Source organism: Toxoplasma gondii, chromosome IV, assembly GCF_000006565.2.
Source record: "Toxoplasma gondii ME49 chromosome IV, whole genome shotgun sequence".
NCBI lineage: Eukaryota > Apicomplexa > Conoidasida > Eucoccidiorida > Sarcocystidae > Toxoplasma > Toxoplasma gondii.
The window spans coordinates 2,006,711-2,027,949 of NC_031471.1; the positions used below are offsets into that span (position 1 = coordinate 2,006,711).

At 52.7% G+C, this 21,239-nt stretch overlaps 3 protein-coding genes across 3 annotated transcripts; 1 reads left to right on the forward strand and 2 right to left on the reverse strand.

The window, feature by feature from the left end:
* Positions 1-79: 79 nt before the first annotated feature.
* TGME49_210950 (oocyst wall protein) lies at positions 80-4,208 on the reverse strand. Its single transcript, XM_002371199.2, has 4 exons — positions 3,901-4,208; positions 2,876-3,503; positions 2,217-2,493; positions 80-1,880 (listed from the first exon to the last, which is right to left on the reverse strand). The coding sequence occupies exons 1-4, from the start codon at positions 3,901-3,903 to the stop codon at positions 440-442; spliced, it is 2,349 nt and encodes a 782-aa protein (XP_002371240.1). The 5' UTR covers positions 3,904-4,208; the 3' UTR covers positions 80-439.
* A 1,540-nt stretch (positions 4,209-5,748) lies between these two features.
* Positions 5,749-15,362, reverse strand: TGME49_210840 (arginyl-tRNA synthetase family protein). The gene is made up of 14 exons (XM_018779522.1): positions 14,943-15,362; positions 14,341-14,449; positions 13,741-13,878; positions 13,397-13,496; positions 13,027-13,118; positions 12,439-12,536; positions 11,862-11,994; positions 10,806-10,968; positions 9,738-9,863; positions 8,954-9,276; positions 8,516-8,650; positions 7,516-7,605; positions 6,902-7,004; positions 5,749-6,391 (listed from the first exon to the last, which is right to left on the reverse strand). The coding sequence occupies exons 1-14, from the start codon at positions 14,946-14,948 to the stop codon at positions 6,220-6,222; spliced, it is 1,788 nt and encodes a 595-aa protein (XP_018637963.1). The 5' UTR covers positions 14,949-15,362; the 3' UTR covers positions 5,749-6,219.
* Positions 15,363-15,739: 377 nt separating this feature from the next.
* TGME49_210830 (RIO1 family protein) lies at positions 15,740-21,076 on the forward strand. The gene is made up of 3 exons (XM_002371197.2): positions 15,740-16,808; positions 17,497-17,953; positions 18,741-21,076. The coding sequence occupies exons 1-3, from the start codon at positions 16,066-16,068 to the stop codon at positions 20,586-20,588; spliced, it is 3,048 nt and encodes a 1,015-aa protein (XP_002371238.1). The 5' UTR covers positions 15,740-16,065; the 3' UTR covers positions 20,589-21,076.
* Positions 21,077-21,239: the final 163 nt, after the last annotated feature.

Sequence of the window (21,239 nt, forward strand, 5' to 3'; positions counted from 1 at the left end):
AGGACGCAAAGCGAGAGGAGCTCGCTCTACCGGAGCATCTCGCCTAAAAGAGAATACCACCGGACGTAGTATGTCTGTTCGTGGACTCTAAGAATTTCAACATTGCGGGCACACAGTCTGAAGCGTACTACACTTCGATTGTTGGGTGGTAGCCTCTGGAGCGCGAAATCCCGGAGAAAAGCTACTGTCGCACCCGTTCACGGAGACGGAAATCCGAAAACTTGTAACACACAGACAACACACAGACGCGAGTGATGACAACTGTACATTGGGTTTTTCTGCAGCATTGCGGGGAGCAAAAGAAAGCGTGGCGCAGCTCAGCAGGTGATACTGTTGCCTCACGGAGACATGTTCACAACATTTCCTTTCCCCATTCTGGGACACGCCGAGTCACAATTACATCTCGAAGAAGACACCGCAGTCACGCAGTGTCAATCGATCAGAACCATCGCTTTTTCTTTTTCTCTTCGACGGCCAAAACCGTCTGGTGGTGCGCAACTGGAACGTGCTGGACTTTCTTTGCAGGAGGAGGCGGGGGAGGAGCTTGGACAAACACGGGGACCGGCACAGGCGGAGGAGGCGGCGGCAACACAGGCGGCAGCATGGGCATGGGAGGCGGCGCTTGTTGAGGTAAATACACAACGGGCGAGGGAATGGGGACGGGCTGAGAAATAATCTGAACGGTTGTAGGCTGGGGCTGCATCGCGGGGGCGGCAGCCGACATCATTGGCGCCATCGCCTGCATAGGTTGTGCGATTGGCATGGGCGCAGGAGCTCGAGTCGTGGTGGTGGTTTCTTCGAGAGGAAGCAGCGCTTCTTCCTTGGGTTTCTTGGGCTGTTCCTGCAGTGGGAGGGCGTTCTCGAAGTCGTACTTCACCTCCGTTTTGTAGCACTTGCCAGTTAGGGCATCGTACTTGAACCCCGGTGGGCAGATGGGGGTTGGGTTCGTCTTCATCTGCTTGACGCAAACGCCCCGGTAGAGCTTGTACCCAACGGGACACATCAGCACCGGAGCTTCCTCCACAGCGTGGACGCACTGGTGGTCCATGAGGACGAAACCGACGGGGCACGAGGACCGGAGAGGCCCTACTTCCTGTTTGTCGCACTGAAAGCCTTGATCAACAAATCCTGGCGGACAAGAGAGCTTCGGCGCGGCTGCGTTTTGGCCCACGCATGAAATCGTTCCGTCTGGATTGACATGCGCCTCGAAAGCAGGCGGACAGACTTGCTGAGGGTTCATCCGTTGCTCCCCGACGCACCTCGCCGACTTGCCTTGGTGCTGAAGGACGGATCCGGGCGGACACGCCAGGTCTTGCTGAACAGACTCTGCGCGTTTGCAGGTTCCATCCAAATTGAGCGTGAAACCTGGTGGGCATTCTTGTTGTGGAGACTGCTCAGTCGTCTGCTGACATAAACGGTCTTTCTCGTTGTAGACGAAACCCGGCGGGCATTGAGCCTGCGGCTGTGCCTGGTCCCTGTAGAAACACTGGTCGCCACTCAGCTGCGATCCAGGCGGACACGATGCCTGCGGCTCGAATTTGTTGACGCTTTTACAGGCGTTCTTCACCGGGTCGAACGTCATCCCTGGGGGACAGACCGGCTCCGGAGCAGACGTTTTAATGAGTGTGCAAGTAGATCCTTTTTTCCCGTAGTCTTGCACATAGCCGGGAGGACAACCTCGCATAGGTGGCGATTTCTGGTGCGGTCCAACGCACAGCTGTTTCCGTGAATCGTACGCGGAGTTCGGCGGGCACTGCTGAATGGTCTGAACGGTGTGCTCGACGACGCATTGGTTCTGTTGAAATGTGGCACCTTTGGGGCAAGCCATCTGGGGGGGGTCCTCGAGCCATACGACACACTTACCGTGCTCCAGAAACCCTCTGCAACGCAGCCCAAGACCCACACAAACAAATGTCAGGGCAATATAGGAAACGGAAACACTACAGCCTCAAAGTACTGCGACAAGGGAGCCCCTACGAGGTACTCCCGGTAGAGGCACTCGGCCGCATGCCCGGAAGACGCATGGAGATTTTCCACCAAGACAAAAAGAACACACCAGCACGAGTATCCACATAGACTTGTTGCGTACCAGCACATGTTCTGTTGCTTCCCCCCTTGAAGCACGATTGTGGGTAGCGCGCCCGCTGGCACACTGGAACGATATCGGCCATGTACGCACGCTTGTGTTTTGGTCAGTCAACAGAAAAGCCGCTTACTCGAGACAACTGAGGCTGGGGCTGACCGCCTGGTGATTGATACAGGCCCCCTGGACCATCTGGAATCCAGCAGGACAGTTGATCTTAGCCTCCGCGACTTGCTGGTGCACACACGAGTTGTGCCCTGCTGGGGTCATTCCAGGAGGACATTTGCCTGTGCTCGGTTTCAGGATCTCGCGGCGACAGTGGTTCTTGTACAACTCGAAACCAGGTGGACACGCAGCTGTGGGCTCGAAGCTCGTGGGTCGTACGCACTCGTTCCCAGAAAACACCGTTCCTGACAAGGCCATTCACACATTGTGATTGGGATGATGATAACAGAGGGCCTCCGAACTTCTGTAATGTAGGACGCTCTTTGTTGTGCATGACGTTCTTGAGCATGAGGCACACTTGAGCTGTTTTTTGAGAATGGAGGAAATACGCAAGCAGGAAACTACCGACGAGAGCCGACGCCCTCGAAGGAAGCAGATATGCCCCAGGCACTACCACTTTGGCTGTTCACGGGAGAACGACTGTCCTATCAGTTTCCCGAAACTCAGCAAGAGCACCGCACATCCTCCTCACACTCAATAAGAAAATTCTGTGTTTCCGGTTAAGCAACACATACGGGCGGGGACGGTGTGTAGCGCATGTCAACTTTCTGAGAGGCTCGGATGTACCTTCGGGACAGACGAAATCGGGTTTGGTGGTTGTTTCTTGGATGCAGTGGTCTTCGTGAAGAACGTAACCGACTGGGCATAGAATCTGCTTCGGAGCTACAACTATGTGGATACACTGGCCATTGACGTCATCGAATCCTGGGTCACAATTAAGAGCTGGGGGCAACACATTAGCCCCTTTGCAGCTGCCGTCGACGAATGTCCATCCCTCACGACACCCCAATTTCGTCGGTTTCTGATCGTACTTGACGCATTCGTCCCCGGCCGTCGAAAAACCGTCTGGACACACCCAAGAAACGTCAGTGGTGATAACGTTTTCCCTGCGTTGATACTTTGGCTTGATGTCGTCCCTGGGCACGTCCGCAAGGTGTTTGTTCATACTCTTTCCTGGCGGGGAAGCCGGCACTTGAACAGGAAATGGAATCATCTGAGGAGCAACGGCAACTGGCTCAGGCATAGCCATTTCTCCCATGTGGAAAGGCAGTCCATGACCCAGAGGCAGCATTTCCTCGAAACCGCCGACCAGGATCCGGGATTTTTTCTTCTCGACCATCGCTCGCAAATGACTCTGCTGTTGCTCAGTAGGAGTGACACTTCCTTCACCAGACTCAACACTGGGCAGCGACTCCTGCGCTGCACAAACAGACGTCACACGTGCGTTTGCACTCGCCAACATGTGAGACACGCGTGCCAGAAGCTCTGCAACCAAACACAGCTCGATGGGTGCCGCGTGTCATAAAAGCCAGCATCTACTACGTCACCAAAACACTCGATGCCTTCCGACATCCTGTACAAAGCAGAACATGCCAAATGACGTTAGGAGGCACCCGTCACATGCATTCAGGTCGATGTCTTCCAATTCAGCGACGCAACCTAGGGTTTTCAAAATAGAATACATCAGTCGGTAAGTACTTGCCGACTGTGCTTGTTCAGCTCCACCAACACCAATATGTGTACGCCATTTTCTGAGTTCCGACACACGAAATGCAACACCTTCAAACATCACGTTGCTGTGGCACACTTACCATTGATCAACGACGCTTGTGAACAAATGTCCAGCGAAAGAAGCAAGTAGAGGAGAAACCCCCATTTCCGAGGAGCCGACACTGCAAGCATCTTGCCTGCGGAAACTCGACTTCTGCCTGTCCTTGCCCTGTCGGTTCCTTCCGAACACTCGAGATCACAAGCGCAAGACCACCGTGTTCTGTTCTACAATCTGAATCGACTGATGAGCCTTTTCTGTCTCAAAGGTTAATTCTCTCGGTTCCGAAAGAGGTACGCTTGCACCAGAAGAAAAGAGAAAAACGTCTTCTGGGGTAGGTCATTTCTCAAGAGCCAGATGAAGAAGAAGTGACGCAGCTGTCTAAACGCCGTGCAAATCAAACGAGCACACGCACACCTTATCCATGCCCGCTAGCATTCGCGAGTACGATAGCGGCCCCGCTGTCCTCCAGCCCAAAGTCAGCTGCCTGAGTGATTTTCCCGGTTCAGGGTTCAGGGAAAGAAATAATGGTGCAATGTGCCAGCGAAATTTCGGCTCGGAGTGTGCGTGATTCGAAGAAGACATGACGCAGACGACCCCACAGAACCAGGCGCTGCCGCACGTGGCCTAACTGCTCTATGATTCGAAAACATTGTCAAAACTGGGATGCCTCCTACAACATAGAGATCACAGATCATTGGTGGGCACGAACATTGGAAGTCCATCTAATCGTGCTGTGCGGTTTCACACGAAATGTCTCATGACCGCAAGCGACATTGAATTTACCGGCTGGATCCCCCCTGGTTTTCTGTGGGCAGCTCTAGAAATGCACAGGTTGTCATTTGATGCACCGCGAACACGTATTACGGAATTACTAGAAGTACAGTGTCTGTCTCAACGTGTTAATTGTACTGGCCCCTTGTCCCAATTTGGTACACCTGCTTGAACGATGCTAGCAAAGGAAGCATCAGATGGTTGAACCGAGTCACCGTCGCACCTCGTACGAAGGGCATGACGCTGAACGAAATGCTCACAGCGTTTCCGTCCAGTTTGTGCTTCGCTGTTGGGTGCTGCATCCTTCGCATTGCCGAGAAAGCAGTGAGGTCTCAGCGCATGTAGCTTATAGTCTTACACACACTGCTCGTCTCGCTACAACAAGATATTCGGTAGAGAGTCACCTTCCACACCAAAACCAGAAATAGAAAGAAAGGCGGGTGCTGTGGTCATTTTGTCGCACTGCTGTAGAATGAAAGCGTTATACGTCGGTTCCCGTGCCACTTGAATACAACCATATACAAATTGCGGTATGGAGGTCTGTTTTCTTTGTGAGGATCCAGAGACAAAAGTCGCCCGTCACAGCACACGTTGAGCAGCCGCGTAGCGCGCACAGACTGCACACAACAGTTACCGTAGCTGCAGATGCGTGCTAATTCTAGAGTTCACCTCCTATGACCGCAGAACATACAAACGCTCTTTCCGCCTTTGTCCTCAGAGTAGCATCACCTTTGGCTTCTGTCGTTCGCTGTTGAAACTTCTTCTCTGCATCCCAAAATACAGCGACCGAAGGCGACTTCTCGATGTGCGGTGACAAACAGTCAAAACTGATTTCAGTTCGGATAGGTGCATGACTGCTGCAGCGAAATCCGAACCGGGAGTGTGGGAAAGAGTTGTTGTCCAATTCATATATAAGATTGCGTCCCTGCTCCCCTAGCTGAAGAATTCGCTCTGCATTCGACTGATCGTGTGGCGTTCATTCCCCAGTGCAAGTGCGTTCTGCCTTCTACCGTGCACGTCATTTCGATGGTGGCAAAGGAACGTTTTCGAACCTGCCGCGAGTGGTGTTGCGGCAGTTGCTTTCTTTCCAAAACTCTATGCACGAGAAAAAACGTTGCTCCGAACGAAAGAAATTCTTCGACGGCGGAAAAGGGTCTACATCTTGACCACAAGACAACGCCAACACCAGCATGAAGAGATGTCCACACAGATGCAGACAAGCCAGCGATGTGCGACGTTCACTGACACTGCATGTAAGCTCACGTACAACCACAGGGAGAACGAAATCGCGCATCTGCTCGGAACAGCCTGCTCCCAGAGTTTTATCAGAAGGCAGACGTAAACACAGACAAAAACGGTCCTGTAAGCCTTCACGCAGGTAAGGAAATGTGGAAAGCAGCTCTACTCCACGCCTCGCAGTTCGAGACCGCTGCCTCTTCGTGACATTCCTGCGAATACCCTGCGCTGCCAAATCGTCAGGAAAGAAGCTACAAGGAACGCAAGAAAACGTTTCATTCGGTAGTCCCGATGCCTGACGAAGCTGTGCACTCCTCGAAAATGCACGTGACCGAGGCGAAAAGCATGTTTTCTAGATGCGTTCAAGAGGCGTGATGCCGAGCAAATAGAAAGACGCCTGAAGGACTTTGCGAGTTGCCTCACACAGCAGAAGGCGCGTGTTTTGCTGAGGACTCCCCAGCACTTTGCAGGCCTGATAGAAGTCAGTGAATGCGCCGGACACTTTGTACATGTACTCAGCTAACCTGAAACGGAATGCCACACACATCAAACGCCGACAAGCCGAGTTTGTCGCATTTGAAAGTCTTCAAGAACGAACCAAACGCCGCATACACGGCTTGCGTCACACCAACTGAAACCCTTGAAAAGTCCTTCAGACAGTCTCGCACTGACGTACTACATCTTGAATGCATCAAGCACCTCCCCCTATATATATATATATATATATAGTTATATATAGTTATATATATAGTTATACATCGAGAGATCGCGGCACATTTCGACAAGTGCATTCGTATCTGTAAAGATTTCTGCTTCGAGTGTCCATTTGTTCCCGGCCGGGGTGTCTCTCATGTCGGTTGCTTTGCGTTTCTCGTCTGCTCGTGCGTCAGTTCGGCCTGTAAACAGGCGACAAATGGTCTCCCATGACACGACGAGTCTCCGTCGCTGCGTCGCTTCTGTCTCGCTTTGCCTCTCCTAGTCAGCCGACGTGAAAACCTCTGCCGCAAGCGGCTCCGTCGTTCTTCCATACTCACCGATGAATGTGCAAGTCGTCCAAGATGGTGGCCAACACATCGGGGAACTGAGCGAGGGTGACGGCCAACTTCCTTTCAGCGGGCTCCTCGATTTTCAGCTCTTCTGCATGTGCAGTCAACCATATACATATATGCATATATGTATATTTATATATATATATATATGTATATGTATGTATATATGTATGTATATATGCATATGTGTGAAGCAACGGGATCTGTATGAAGGGCCACAGAGGAAACCGTTGTCTGGCCCGCATGCCCGCACACCCAACAGGAAAGGCGCAGACAAACAGCCGGGTATCAAGCGCCGTCGTCCCAAGCTTCTTTCGCGCCTGTCGCTTCGTCAGACTGCCCCGGAGAAAGCGCACACCTAGAAGAGAAGAGCTTCTCTCGGGCTCTGTACAAAGGGTCTTGGGGAGGTACCCACCGCTGTGCGGTCTGATTCATCTGCATATTCTTGACGTGCATGTTCGTTCGCTTGATGCGTGTTCAAGAACTGGTCGTTTTTGCGTTTTTTGGTGGCAAAGAGGAACTACCTGAAGCTGCTTTGATGCATGCGTATTGTGGGTATCAAAGTGGATTCGAAACCGCTCCGACAACTGCGTGATTACCTGGATCGAGAGTCGAGATATCGACGTCGGCCTTTCTGAAGATTGCGCAGATTCGGGCGTACGCGTACATCATGTACACTGCAGTGTTGCCTGGAAACGAATGCCACACATGTCGTTGACGCTGCCGTCGAAAGTGAAATTTTCTCGAAAGAAAGACATCCAACTCCGACCTGCTGCTGCCAATCGCGGACCGCCCGACAGACCCACAAACCTCAAGGTGCTAAAAGGCGATCTGTGCCCCGTGAAGGACCTCCGTCGACTTCGGGAGCCAGTTCTGGGGTAAATCGGTCTCGGAGTTCTGAAGAGTCGCTTCTTGGGCAACGATATGATTCCAAGGACAAACGCGTCACGAAATCAAAAGAGTCACCCTGGAAACGAAACCTCCAGCGGAGTTCGGTGACATGAAACAAACGAGAAACGGCAAAAGCCATGCACGTGAGTCTTCGAAACATGCTGGGGAAGACCTGGAAAACATAAAAACCTGCTGGAACTGTGTTTGACATCCGCAGCGCTCTGTCTCTCTTGACTTGCGACAACGGCTCGTTTACTCAGATAGAAGGAAAACCGTGCTCCCCGGACAGGAACAGTCCTTTTCTCTGAATCGCATTTTCAGCCGGGTGGCCCCCAGTCTAATTTCTCGCGAACCTTTCGAAAACAGCGTTTTAGGAATCCATGATTTCCCCTCTTTTGAAACCTTCAAAGCCACAGAATTCTCGACTATACGCTGGGGATGTTGAAGCATCTGAAGCGATGCGGTGGAAAATATACCCCACACGCCTGCCGAAAAGGTCGAGTCAACGAATTCAAGATTCAGATGTAAATCTGCTGAACGGCTAGTCTCTCAATCGGGAAGAGAGACGAGGCATGCACGCTGGAACATGCGCCGGTGGTATCCAGGGCCTCTGTCGCCTCCCCCTTGGTATCCTGACTGACGGAAGAAAAACCGCACTACGTTTCTCTGGTCCACGATTTTGTGTTACTTGTTTCTTCCTTGTCTCACCTTTCGGATCGAGCATGCGGTCGTAGGAGAATTTGTAATCTGTGTGGCGATTCTGCTTCAAGTCGAAGTATTTCACAGCGGAGTATCCGATCGCCTCCGCGGCATTGTCCATTTCCTCGTCTGCCACCGTCGTGCCTGGAAAACCATTCCCAAAAAGCTGCTGCACTTTGTCGAAGTTGACTCAACGAACGCCTCTCCGTCTCGCTTCCTTGCCTCGTAGATTCGTCTCCGGAGCTTCTGCACTTTCCGTCTCCCCTTTTTCCTTTTCTTGCTTCTTCTCTCCACCAGTTCGCGTTCCCTCCAGCTTCTCTTTTCTGTTCCTCTCCTTCTTGTTCTTCTCCCCACCTGCTGTTTACCACGCACCGCTCCTCCCCTTTGGCCTTTAGACTTCACCTGTGGCTACAGACTGGATCTCCAGAAAGGACTCGCGCGTTTTACCTGTGCAGGGAGAGGCGTTGCATCCGTCTCCACTTTCGCGTTTCTCTTCTTCTTTCTCTTCTTCTTTTCGTCTCCGCAGCTCCTTCAGTGCTCGAGCCTTCGCTTCGTCGAGCAAGTCAACGAGTTTCACGACTTCTCCACTCCTCGTTTTGAATCGCTTCCCGTCTTGGCCCTGAACAACGCCGAACCCCATGTGATCAAGACGCGTCTTTGGAGGCAAGTGCCAGCCTGCTTGCTCTGCTGCCGCAAAAATCTTCGTAAAGTGTTCCTCCTGGCCCAAGTCTGTGACGTAGATCAACCAGTCGCCTCGGCGCTCCACCAAGCTGAAACAGCCGAAAAAGCACACAGAGACTCGACGCGCGTTTTGGGCGACCGCGGCGGACGGCGCGTCTCTGCAGAAAGGTGAGGATCAGCAGGCCCAAACCGACTGTCTGCTACACAGGAGAAAAAAGAAGGGGGAAACGGAGGTGAAAAACGAGAAACAGAGATGCCAAGAAAGTCCCAGCAACTGGCGGCAGGGAAAAAGCCGACGTTCAAGAACGAAACGGAAAGGCTGCACGCACATACACACAGACGGACCCTCTGAGACAGGACGGAGAGAGTGAAACTGAAGGCCTCTCCAAAGACGAAAGATTCGACAACAGCAGCATTCGCGACGAGAAAACGCTTTCGAATAAAGCAGCTCATGCACGAATAACAATCTCGAGAGGGCTGTAGAAGAGACAAACAGTCGAGAAAAGGAAAAACATCCAGACAACACAAACTCTAAACGGAGAATTCCTACCGATCGCGGACGGCCGCCAGGTCAGTGGAGTCGTAGCCGAAGCCTCCGTCGCTCTTCACAGCCATGAGCGGCACTTCGCTGACTTTGGTGAAGACGCATTTCGCCCCGTCAGACACGGTGACCATTCTGAAACGACGCAAAAAACAGAGAAACTCAAGAGCGGCACTCCTGAAAGGACGCGCCAAGAAACGAAAGGGAGTTGGCGGATACCAAGGTCGTCGAGAAGGCGACAATCCAAAAAAAACGAAACAATGAGGACAAGCCACACGAACGACGCACGGCGTCACGAAAAGAACGCGAGTCAAACAGTGGAAAACGTTCTAAGAAAGACTAAAGAAAACACAGTCGAACAAAGAAGAAAGTCTAGAAAGGAAAACGATTCTGGAAACCGCACACCAGATTTCCTCGCACAACCTGTCGCCACTGGGAAGGTAGTGAAAAAACAACCCAGTTGGAGCCTCAATCGATGGACATTTCCCCCAGTGTCGTTTTCCTTTCACCTGCATGTTCCATGCAGTTTCTCCTGTTTTTTCACTTCTCTGTCTTCTTGAACGCCTCTACTCAAACCCCGCGTTTCTCTCTCGCGTTCTTTTGCTCATGAATCGTCAGTTTTTCTCGTCCATATTCGCCGTTCTAAAACTCGTTTCCCTTCTGTCTTCTCTGTCTTACACGACCGGCAGCAGCCAACAGTTCATCGACCTCCGGCTGAGTGTCGCTGTTCCACCTGTGTCCTCTCTTTCTTCAGACGTAACTGCCATCCTCGCGACAGATTCGCCCTTGCCTTTATTTCTCTTTGTTCTTCTTTATTCAATCGTCTCCTATTCCGTCCTTGCTTGTCTATTTTCTGTTCACTTCTATTTCTTCCCGCATCGTCCTTCTTCCTCTTCTCTGTCTTCTTCTCTTTTCTCTTCTCGTTCGTTTACCTTCCTCCCATGCTGTCTCGTCCGCCTTACGCCCTCACCTCTCTCCTCTCTTCTTACGGTCTTCCCTCTCCTTTTGTACTCCTGGCTCTTCTCTCTGCATTGACTCTCTCTTCGCTTCTTCTCCTTTGCTCTGGAAAAAACATACCCTTTGTCTGTGAGCTCCTGCACGACCTTAGGCAACACTGCGTTGTAGTAGCTCTCCCCGCGTTCTTCCAGAGAGACGTCCAGCCTCTTGTAAACTTTCTCGAATTCTTTCCTGCTCACGTCGCAGATCAGCCGCCAAGACTCCAGGGCCGCCTCGTCTCCACCTAAATGGACGATACAGAAGAGAAATCGGTCATAAAACCACAACCTGGAGCACAGCGCTGCCCAGAAAGACACGAACAAAACCTCACTGTTTTTTGGCTGGGCGACCTGAAAGTCAATCCACCGCGGCGCCCGTGGAGCAAGTTTCTAAGGAGCGAAAGCAGAAAGAAAAAAGGTGAAAAACCAGGAGAAGGAGAGGAATCGAGGTCAATGTAAAGATGACGCGAGGCGCCACTTCAAGAAGCGTCGACAGAGGGAGATGAAAAGTGAATGAACCTCCGTTTTACATGCATGGAATCTGCTGCTTTAGCGGCTGAGGTATTGCACGTTGGCCGAGATCGAAAACAACTCAGTTATTCGGATCTTGAGAAAGAAGAACAGAAGCAGATACTCCCAAGTCACACATCGTCTACAACCACGGAAACCTGTCTTTAGTTATAGCATACATGAATACCAATGTACCCACATGTAGTGTTGTGCGCATGGATATCTCTGTAAACACAGGCATGTAGACATGTATAGAGTGAGCTGCATGCATAGAATACCGGGCACTGCATCGGTAGATGCGCCAATTCCAGACGGAACGTGGTTTCTATGGAAATATCTCTCCTCTGGTGTTTGGGAGGCATCTGCTTATCGCCTCGATCTCGCGGCTGATCTATGCGTCTACCGCTATCCCCTCCCCCGTCTGTCTCTCGTTCGCTTCTCTCTCGCGTAACGTACATTAACCCATACATATATATATATATACATATATACATATATACATATATACATATATACATATATATATAGATAGATAGATAGATAAGGAAATCGGGGGAAAGGGGGAGCTGGAAGGTATTTTTGCATGAGTCAGAAGAAGAAGCCGGAAAGGACTTTTTTCGAACCTCACCTTGCAGCTTCACAACCATCTCTCTGCTTCGCGTCTTGAAGTCCTCGTCCGCATCGAACGCAGCCTTGGCTTTCTTGTAGAACGCGTTCAAGTCGCTGATGTCCGGCATGTTCGCCTTATAGTCGGGGAATTGCTGCACAGGAAAAGCGGAAAACGCGAAGGAATCCTCAAACGCCCACGACTCCCTCACCCCCCCCCCTCCCCCGTCGAGGGCGCGCTGTGGAGATGCCCCAGCGGCGGCGCGAACGCAAGCTCCGCTCTTTCTCGAGAGCGATGCGGTGCAGATCTTCGAGGGCTCGTCGCCAAATCTCACGCTTCGTCAACCGAACGATATGCGTTGGGCACGCTCGGCAGAAGCGAAGGTACACTCTTGGTTCAGTTTTGCCGACCTCTGACGGCTTCTCTGTCGCTCTCTCTGTTTGCCGACTGTTCTTCATCGAGCTTTTTCGATTGAGGTGTGTCGGAAGTTTCTATCGCGCATTTGCACCTCCACTGGCCGGAGCCGTGGAGGCGGGGATCTGCGTTCGCTTCTGTCTCTGAAGAAGCTACGCAAGAAGCATCCGTCGCTCTTTCTCACACTGTGGAGGTACTCGATGAGCATCCCGAACTGGGTCCCCCAGTCGCCGATGTGATTAATGCGCTGAACCTCATGGCCGTGGAAGGCGAGAATGCGGCCTGCATGCGCATGCAGAGGAAAGAAGTCACGCAGTGAGCGTGCAGAGATCTCCAGGGGCAGACAGACAGGCCATGTTCGCGCCGAGAAACGCGGACAGTGCGTCGGAAGGAGGCGAGAAGAGAGAGAACCGATGGCGGACGCCGTCAGGGCAAGCGACGGAAGAGACAAATTCACACAAAACTGGCAAAGACAAAGGCGAGAGAAAGTGAGGAGAGCACCTCAAGGGAGAAGATGAAGAGACAGAAATATGGGCGTCGACCAATCGAGCATTCTGAGGATCTACACCTTGACCTTTGAGTGACGGTGAAAGCAGGAAGCGAAAGGAGGCAGGAGAGGTGGAAAAAGAAAAGCAGAGGAACAGATAGAGATAAGGCTCATCAGAGAGAAGACGGTGGGAGGAAGAGGAACAAGGAAGGAACTTCGCAAGACAGAGAAGGAGAAACGAGGACGAGAAACGCCGAGTGAAAAAAGAGAAAAGACAAGCCTTACAGATAGACTCGCCGATTATGGTCGATCGCAGGTGACCGACGTGCATCTCCTTGGCAACATTCGGCGAGGAGAAATCGACCATCACACGAAGCCTGAAACAAGAAGAGTTTCTAAAGAGCATGATGTCAAATCCCGCAAGGCGTCTTTCTGCAGTTCTTGCGCAGATCGAACTTTCGCACAGTGCAGATGTCTACGTCGTCCTGTCCAGGACTTTTTCCTTTTTCTGCCCCCAGCAACTCGCGGCACAACGTTCTCTTCTCTTTTTCCTGTTTCCTCCCCTTCGTCTCTGAAGCGTCTCTGTCGTGAAGCATTGACGTTTCTTTCTGCGAACGCGCGCCCAGCAACCGGAAGCAAAGAAGGAAAAACGGACTTTTTCTCGGCGTGAGGAACTTGGAGATGGCCCTTCTGCTTCAGGATTTCTTTCAAGTCCTTGCACAGCCAGGCGCCAGAAATGTCCACCGTGACAAATCCTGCAAGAACAGGTTCGTCGCGGTTCAGAAGACTCGCTAAAAAAAAGAGATTTTCGAGCGATAAGAACTCCAAACACTCACACAGACCAACCGGTCTGAGAAAACGCCTGCCGCTGCGGAAAAACTCACGCTCGTCTACCGTGTACAAAGGACGCGTTGACTGGCCTACGCGAAACTTGGAACGACCGCGGCTTCGACAAAGGCTCGCTCTGAAAACTGAATGGAACGCAACTCTCGAACGTACCTTGGGGAGACGCCTGGACGTTCGAGAACAGAGATTCGTCTTTCAGTTGAGCGGCGATTTTCTCTCCAGCCTCTTTCGGAGATTGTACGCCAAGTTCTTCTTTGCTCTTCTGTTTAAACAGAGCCATAGCGCTGTTACCTGCAGGTCCGAAAGGCAAGACGAGAAACGAGAAGGCGCGCGGAGGGGATGTCCTTTTTACGAGGAAAACTCGACAAACGTCCCCTGGGGGACGCAGACGGAACGCAGGGTGGAAGAGCCACCGGACAGGCAGAAACGGTTCTCACTGACGGTGAAGCTCTGCGTTCAAAGTTCGAAACGTCCTCTGAGACAGACTCGCCTGACGAAGAGCAGACAGCGACTCGATGATGAGTGGGGACACAATGGCGGAAGGAGGGGGACATTTTTGGGACGTCGGCAAAAACTCGACAGCGATTTCTTTTCTTGGCAGAAAGAAGGGGCCTCAGCGATCAGAGCAAAGAGAACAGGTCCTCCCGAGATTGCCAGATGGAAGGCGGCTCTTGTCGCCAACGCAGATCCATTCAGAGTTCATCTCTTATGGAAGCGACAGGCGTAGGGAGAAGAGCGAGTCTTGTTTCTTACACTGAAAGTCTCCGAATTTCGACACTGTGATGATGGGGGCATGGTCGACCGAGGGGAATGCTGCGGCAAGGGCGCGGCGAAAGGCCTCTTTGACCTGCACGTTCAGAGCCTGCAAACCGCAAGACCGGAAAAAGAATGAATTCAACTCGCGTCGCTTCCACACCCCAAACTCCTGACTTCGTACGGAACGTACGGAAGCGCCGAGAGTCGCGCAGCGGACGCGGAGACGAGAAGGTTGCGCGAGAGAAACGCGAGAGAGAGGGGAGACGGGGACGCGGAGAAGAAGACGAGAGAGGAACGCGAAGGGGAGCGGCGAAAGGACTGGAAAACATACCTCGAGAGAAAGAGAGAGAAGAGGCACGCGACGGGAGAGAGGAAAACGACATCGGGGGGGACAAGACAGGGGCGGAGAGTGAGAGAGAGAGGAGAAAACGAGGAACTCGAGGAAGGAGACTGACTTTGCTTTCACTGTAAAAAGACAAAACGGAGGCGGATAAAAGGTGAAAGAGGGAAGTGAGAGACGCAGGAAGGAGACACCCAGGGACCACAGGAGAGGGAGGGAGAAGCGTCGAAAAAGAGAGCAACGAGAGAGTCTCGCGTACCTGCATCGTGGCGGACAGAGGAGAAGAAGAAGCTTTCTGAAAAGTTCGAGAGTCCACGAAAATCGGGGGAAGAATAAAAATCGACGCGCGGCGTCTGCACCCTTTCAAGTGTTCTCGAAAGTCGGACGCCGAGGGCCAGCGCGCGTTTTTGGAGAAAAAAAGTCTAAAGAAGTTGCGAAGAAACTGGGAGCACCCACGAGGAAGGCGGAGAGAAGCGCAAGAGAAGGCCGGGAAAGAAAAAGAGAAGAAAGCGTTCTGAACTTGCGAAAAAATCCGCTCTTCTGCAGTCCGTCCGGAGAGAAAAACATCTCTCAGATCGCTTCCCACCGCAGGAAAAGAAATTCAGCTCCCGTGAGGTGACAGTCCACGATGGCCTTTCTGGATCTGGAAGACTCCGAACTTCCTGCATTTGGAAACCGTTCCTGAGGAAAAAGGCGCGAAGCGCCCTTCTCTCTCGACCTGTGTGTCTTGCAGCTCCGCCGCGCATGCAAGAAAAAACCGTGGGGTGACACTGCGGCGCCGCGGAGACAGAAGAGACAAAACAGAGGAGACAGAAGAGATGAGAAGAAGCAAGGAAGGCTTCGGTGTTCATGCATCTCCTTTTTCTGCTTGCTTCAGCAATCTCGCATTCCGCCTCTACTCGCTAGGCGAACACTGTGAACAGCAACGCCCGCGCAGCGAACGACCTTTTCTCGATGTTTTAAAAAAGCGTCAGGGAACGCAACGCGGTTTATAGTCGTAGGAAGGGTAGAAAAAAAGCGAGAAAAAAAAAGTAAACCTCGTTGAGTCGTTGAAGGCGCGGATCTCCGAGAGAGCAAACTTCCTCTCTTTCCTTCTGTCCTCTTTCCTTCTTTTCTCTTTCTTTCTCTTTTTTTTCGCTTCTTATCTTCTCCCTTTGCGTCTCGGTTGTGCAGCTGGTGTCTCGCCCAGCTTTTCTCTTTCGTCTTCGCTCCTTTCTTCGAGTCCTACTTCTTCTCTCTTCCATCCACGGTGCAGGCGTCGTCCCTTCTTTCCACGCTCATCTTTCTTCTTGCCTCAAAAGTCTCCTCTTCCTCATCGTCCGGTTCTTCTCTCCTCTCTTTTCTTCTCTCTTCTCTCCTCCCTTTTCTTCTCTCTTCTTACCATGGCGAATAGTCCTGGGGGTCGTCCTTCTTCCTCTTCTTCATCTTCCTCTTCTTCCTCTTCCTCTTCTTCATCTTCTTCTTCATCTTCCTCTTCTTCTTCCTCTTCTTCTTCCTCTTCTTCTTCGTTTGCGACTCAGAAGGGAGATGCAGGGCGACTCTTGCGTTCCTCAGGGGAGCGGCGGAGAGCAGAGCCGCATGCGTGGGGTCACCAAGTGAGGAACGACTTTCTGAAAGGTCTGCAGAAAGTTCAGGAAAACCGGACGAACCGCGCAAAAGGCCTGACGCGAGACACGAGGGCGACTACGGAGAACGTCCTCGACAACCGTACCTGCAGACTGATCGAAAAACTCATGAAGCGCAACGCGCTGACTTCTGTATGCGGCACAATCAGCACCGGCAAAGAGGCGAACGTCTACTTCGTCGCTGGACCTGAGGAGCTGAAGGCAGAAACAGGCGCGGCCGAGGAGCGAGACGCAACAGATGGAAAAGGAAGAGGAAACGAAGGCGGAGGCAGAGACCGCTGCGCAGACGAAGAAAACGCGGTCGGTGAAGCCAAAAGCGAATCCCGCGAAGGCAGGGGAGAAGGTGACGCTGGAAGTCAAGCGGAGGGAAGGCGCGAAGCAGAGGCAACTCTCAGCTGGAGGCCGTTCGTTCTCAAGGTCTACCGAACCTCGATTCTGGCTTTCCAAGACAGAAGTCAATACGTCCAGGGCGACCATCGATTCGAACGCGCATACACACGGTGAGTCTTCCAGAAGCTCGCGAAAAGAGAGGAGAAAAAATGTCGAGACGAAAACGATCGAGAGACGAAAGCGCCGGAACTGAAGGACGGACCGAGAAGAAACGCGCGATCGACTTCGCTGACGGAAAAATGACGGAAGGAGCAGGGAGAAGAAAGCGACCAAGGGCAGAACGAGAGAGGAAAGCAGAGACGTTCGGAATGGAAGAGAAGGCATCCGGGCATGCGTCGCTTCCTCTTTTTGTCGACGGTGCTGAGTGGGCCAGGGAAGTATCTTCCTCCTCTCAGGGTCGAGAGGAGAAGCGAGACGGGGAAAACTGGAAACGCAACAGGCGATCCACAGACGGTTTGCTTTACGTTAAAAAAATCAATGATCGATGGCTACACACACACGCGCCCACAAGAAGAGAACCCAGTCAAGCGTCGAAAGGAACTCAGCGAGCAGCTGAACTGCTTTGAACTCAGCGAGCAGCTGAACTGCTTTGAACTCAGCGAGCAGCTGAACTGCCTTGAACTCAGCGAGCAGCTGAACTGCCTTGTGTCGGACTGTCTCGTCAACGGCGCAGTTCGCCTGCCTCATCGTTTTTCTTCTGGCCTCGGCGTCTGGCCGTTTCTTCTCTCGCTCGCGTCTGCTGCCCCAGACATCTGTGTCTTCGTCTCTCTCCTCTTCTCTCGCTCGCTCTGTCTGCAGCTGTCGCAATCCGCGGAAAATGGTGGTGAACTGGGTGATGAAGGAATTTCGGAACTTGCTCCGACTCCACGCAGCGGGCGTTCCCTGTCCACGCCCGGTTGATGTCTCGGCGCATGTCCTTCTGATGACATTCGTCGGATTCGCTGCCGATGCGGTTCCGGCCGAGGCCGCGCAGGCTGTCTGCAGAGCGCGAGGCACTCCCGAACCGCGACCGCGTTCTGCGACAGAGACGGAGACAGGCGAGAGCACCGCGCCATTTGCCTCGCAGGCGAATCTTCCAGACGACGAGGCGCTCGAACTGCGGAGAGAGACTGGCTTCGCCATCGCATCCCAAGAAGACGATGCTGCGCCTCTCCGCTATGCTGCTGCGCCCCGGTTAAAAGATCTCCACTCTGCTTTCTGCTGCTCAGCTGCTGCCAGCGCCTCTCTGCAAGCCTGGGAGGCGCTCTACGTCCAAGTCAGATTTCAAGCCAAGTCCTTGTTCTTGGATGTAGCCATGTGCAGACATGTTTTCATGTGTAGAGATGGATGCGTGTCTCTCGATCTATATATATATGTATATATATATATATATGTATATGTATATGCATATATATATATATATGTATATATATATATATATATATATGTATATGTATATGTATATATATGTATATGTATATATATATATATATGTATATGTATATATATATATATGTATATATATATATGTATATGTATATATATGTATATGTATATGGATGTGTAGGTATTGTGGATGTCTACGAGTGTGCGTCTCTCGACAGATCTTTCTGTGAAGAACTGTCAGTTTAAAACTGTGTTTCTGCATGCGTCAGTTTCGATGGATGCCTCTGTGGGTCGCTGGCACAGGTCGCTCTGTGAGAGAGTGCGACCTGTATCTTCTCTGTTGACTTTCGGCTCTTCTGTTCTGACGGCGAGATCCATCGCCAGCGTCCGACAGTCCAGTTCGTGGACGTCAGCGCGTTTAGGTCCACCTCTCTGGAGTCGCTCTTCTCTCTCGACCTGCTGGCGTCGATCGTTCTGGGTGCATGCATTGCATCGTGGATCCGCTTCGCCTTCCTCTGTTTCGAGGCGTCCTGTCTGTACCTCTCAACTGGGGAGGTGTGTCTACGTTTCGACTGGTTTCCGAGCGTCGGGGGTGGGCAACTTGCATCTGCGTCTCGCCGTGGTTCGCCTTTTCCTCGCCGTCATGCATGCGTTCTCTGTGTGGAGTTTCTTTTCAGGCTGTGACTCTGCTGCGGTGGCTCTTCCAGGAGTGCCGAGTCGTCCACGGAGATTTGTCGGAGTACAACTTGCTGTCGCACGCAGCGGGCCTGTTTGTGATCGATGTTGGGCAAGCTGTGAACTTCGACCATCCCCAGGCGCTGGACTTCCTGAAGCGCGACTGTCGAAATGTGCATCGCTTCTTCAAGCAGCAGATCGTCCAGATTCGCGAGAAGAAGGCGAGGCGAGAGCGCGAGGCGGCTGCGCAAGCAGAGAAACTCGCGGCTCGGGGAACTGCCGGGGAGACGGGGAAAACGCGAGAAGAAGCAGAGGTGCCGACTTGCGAGTGTCTGTACGCGAGAACGGCGAGGGCAAGAAGACCAGAAAACGAGGAGGCGAGGCAGACGAACGCCACCGACGAGTTCGCCGCGCAGCATGAACGCGTCAGGGATGGACGCATCGAGGCGGAAGCGCTCACGTACACCTGGAGAACGCCGAGAGAGCAGAAAAAAGAAGACGGATCGTTCTCTCCCCACAGCACTCAGAAAGCGCTCTTCCCCCCTCTGCCTTCGCCACCGTACGCAGATTCTCGCGAAGAAAGCAAAGGCATTTCCTTGTTTTCTCTGCGTCGCCTCTTCGAGTTCGTCGTCAACCCCAACCTACCTGACCAGCTCGACGAGGTGTACAGACATCTGACGGCGCGAGACCGCCTGAGAAGAGAAGACATGAACGACGAAATGCGAGACGAAATGCGAGACGAGATGCGAGATGAGATGAGAGACGAAATCCGAGACAAAACGCAAGGGGAGAGTTGTGAGAACGCCCGCAGGAAAGCGAGCACAGAAGTCCAGAGGGGAGACGCGATTTCGCGTTCAGCGGCTGACGCGCCTGTGAGCGGCGAAACACAGAACGGCAAGCAGTCGCCTGCACCTCGAGGCGGCGGCAAACTGCATGCGCCTTCTTCCTCTTACCGGGCCTCTGCAGCTCTGGCGAGAACGACGCATGCGTCGCAGCAGCGCCAGTTGGTTCTTCTCGCCGAGGCGGTTGGCCGCTTCCTGCAGGCGGAAGAGGAGACGAAGCTCGTCGAGGCAGAGGAGGAAGAGGAAGAGGACGCAGAGAGCGCACAGGAAGAGCAGGGCGAGAGGGGAGACAGCAGCGAGGAGGGGGGGGACGAGGCGCAGTTCGCCGGATCTGACGAAGACGAGGTTTTCATGAAAACATGGATTCCGAGTCACCTCGCACAGGTGTGTGACCGGCGCCTGCTCGACAGCCTTCTTGCTCAAGCGTCTCGACAGGCCGCGAAGTCGAAGCGGGAGGAAGGCGACGGAGATTCGGCGCTGAATAGACTTCTGGAAATGCACGCGATGCTACTCGGCACCACGCAGGAACGCGAAGGCGCGGAGAGGACGTCCGCGAACGCCGGTGCAACGGAGGGCACAGCCGCCTGCGAAAAACACCGCGCGAAGAAATTTGGGAACAGTGCGACCAGGGGATGTCCGACACACGCAACAGAAGAGAGTGAGGATAATGCATCAGAAGACGAAGAAGAAGAAGACGAAGAAGACGAAGACGAAGAAGAGGAAGAAGAAGAGGAAGAAGAAGAGGAGGAAGGAGAAAGGAAGAGACGACAGGGTAATGCGTCTCGAAAGGGGAAGGGGAAGAGAGAGACAGAGAGTCCTTCGGATGCAGACCGTTCGGAGGAAGGCGAGGAGGGGGAGAAGGACGACGTTTTCAGGGGCATCATTCCAGAAGGGATCGACAAAAAAACTTGGAAGAAAATGGTCAAGGAGCAAAACCGGGAAAGGCGCAAGTACAAGATCGCCAAACACCTCAAAAAGAAGTACAGGTCCAAGGCAGCAAATCGATAAGCGCTTCTCGACAGTGTATGGACACCTGGACAGGTTCCCGCGCTTTCGCGAGAGTCGAGCGAGTAGTCCTCCGGGGGTTCGGGACTGTCTTTGTGCCAGTCGAGATTTCATCTTCTTTGGACGCGTTCAGAAGGCGGATGGGTGGGCGCTTTGAGGAACGTCTTCCAGGGACTGTTTCTGAGGTGCCACAGAGAAAGACCTTTTTTGTCGCATGTGATGAAGATCTCTTTCCTCCAGAAGACTCGAGAACGACAGGCGCGCAAGTGCGTCCTGTGCAACGCACATCGCCGCATGCAGACGGAGGCTCGCGTTTCGTCCATTCTCGAAAGTGTCTGCCTTTTTCCCGATGACATCTCCTGTCGTCTCTCTGAGAACCGCTCTCCTCGGCTGCTCCACGAGCTCTCCCTTTGTCGTTCAGACACACTCGCCGTTCCTGTCTCTTCTACGGCATCTCTCCCGTCTTCTCAGAATCCTTTGGTCGTTTCGGCAGTACCTCTTACTTTCCTTTCGTGCGTAGACGCTTGTCTCGGTCTCCTGAACTTGACAGAAGAAAGGCTCTGCTCAGACTCTCCGGAGGTGTGTCTCTCGGCAGAGCCTCTCAGACGCCACCTGCATGCTTTGAGAGCAACCTGAAACAACGGCCAAGGGGGG

Excerpts from the sequence above, each read along its gene's own strand:
- TGME49_210950 (XM_002371199.2), bottom strand. Across the intron at positions 2,494-2,875 it reads CGATTTCGTCTGTCCCGAAG|GAACGGTGTTTTCTGGGAAC; the intron begins GTACATCCGAGC and ends TGGCCTTGTCAG. Across the intron at positions 1,881-2,216 it reads CCCAGCCTCAGTTGTCTCGA|AGGGTTTCTGGAGCACGGTA; the intron begins GTAAGCGGCTTT and ends GCTGCGTTGCAG.
- TGME49_210840 (XM_018779522.1), bottom strand. Across the intron at positions 13,119-13,396 it reads GTTCCTCACGCCGAGAAAAA|GCTTCGTGTGATGGTCGATT; the intron begins GTCCGTTTTTCC and ends TTCTTGTTTCAG. Across the intron at positions 9,277-9,737 it reads CTGGCGGCCGTCCGCGATCG|CTTGGTGGAGCGCCGAGGCG; the intron begins GTAGGAATTCTC and ends CGGCTGTTTCAG.
- TGME49_210830 (XM_002371197.2), top strand. The coding sequence starts at position 16,066 with ATGGCGAATAGTCCTGGGGGTCGTCCTTCTTCCTCTTCTTCATCTTCC. Across the intron at positions 16,809-17,496 it reads TTCGAACGCGCATACACACG|CTGTCGCAATCCGCGGAAAA; the intron begins GTGAGTCTTCCA and ends CTCTGTCTGCAG. Across the intron at positions 17,954-18,740 it reads GGGAGGCGCTCTACGTCCAA|GCTGTGACTCTGCTGCGGTG; the intron begins GTCAGATTTCAA and ends GTTTCTTTTCAG.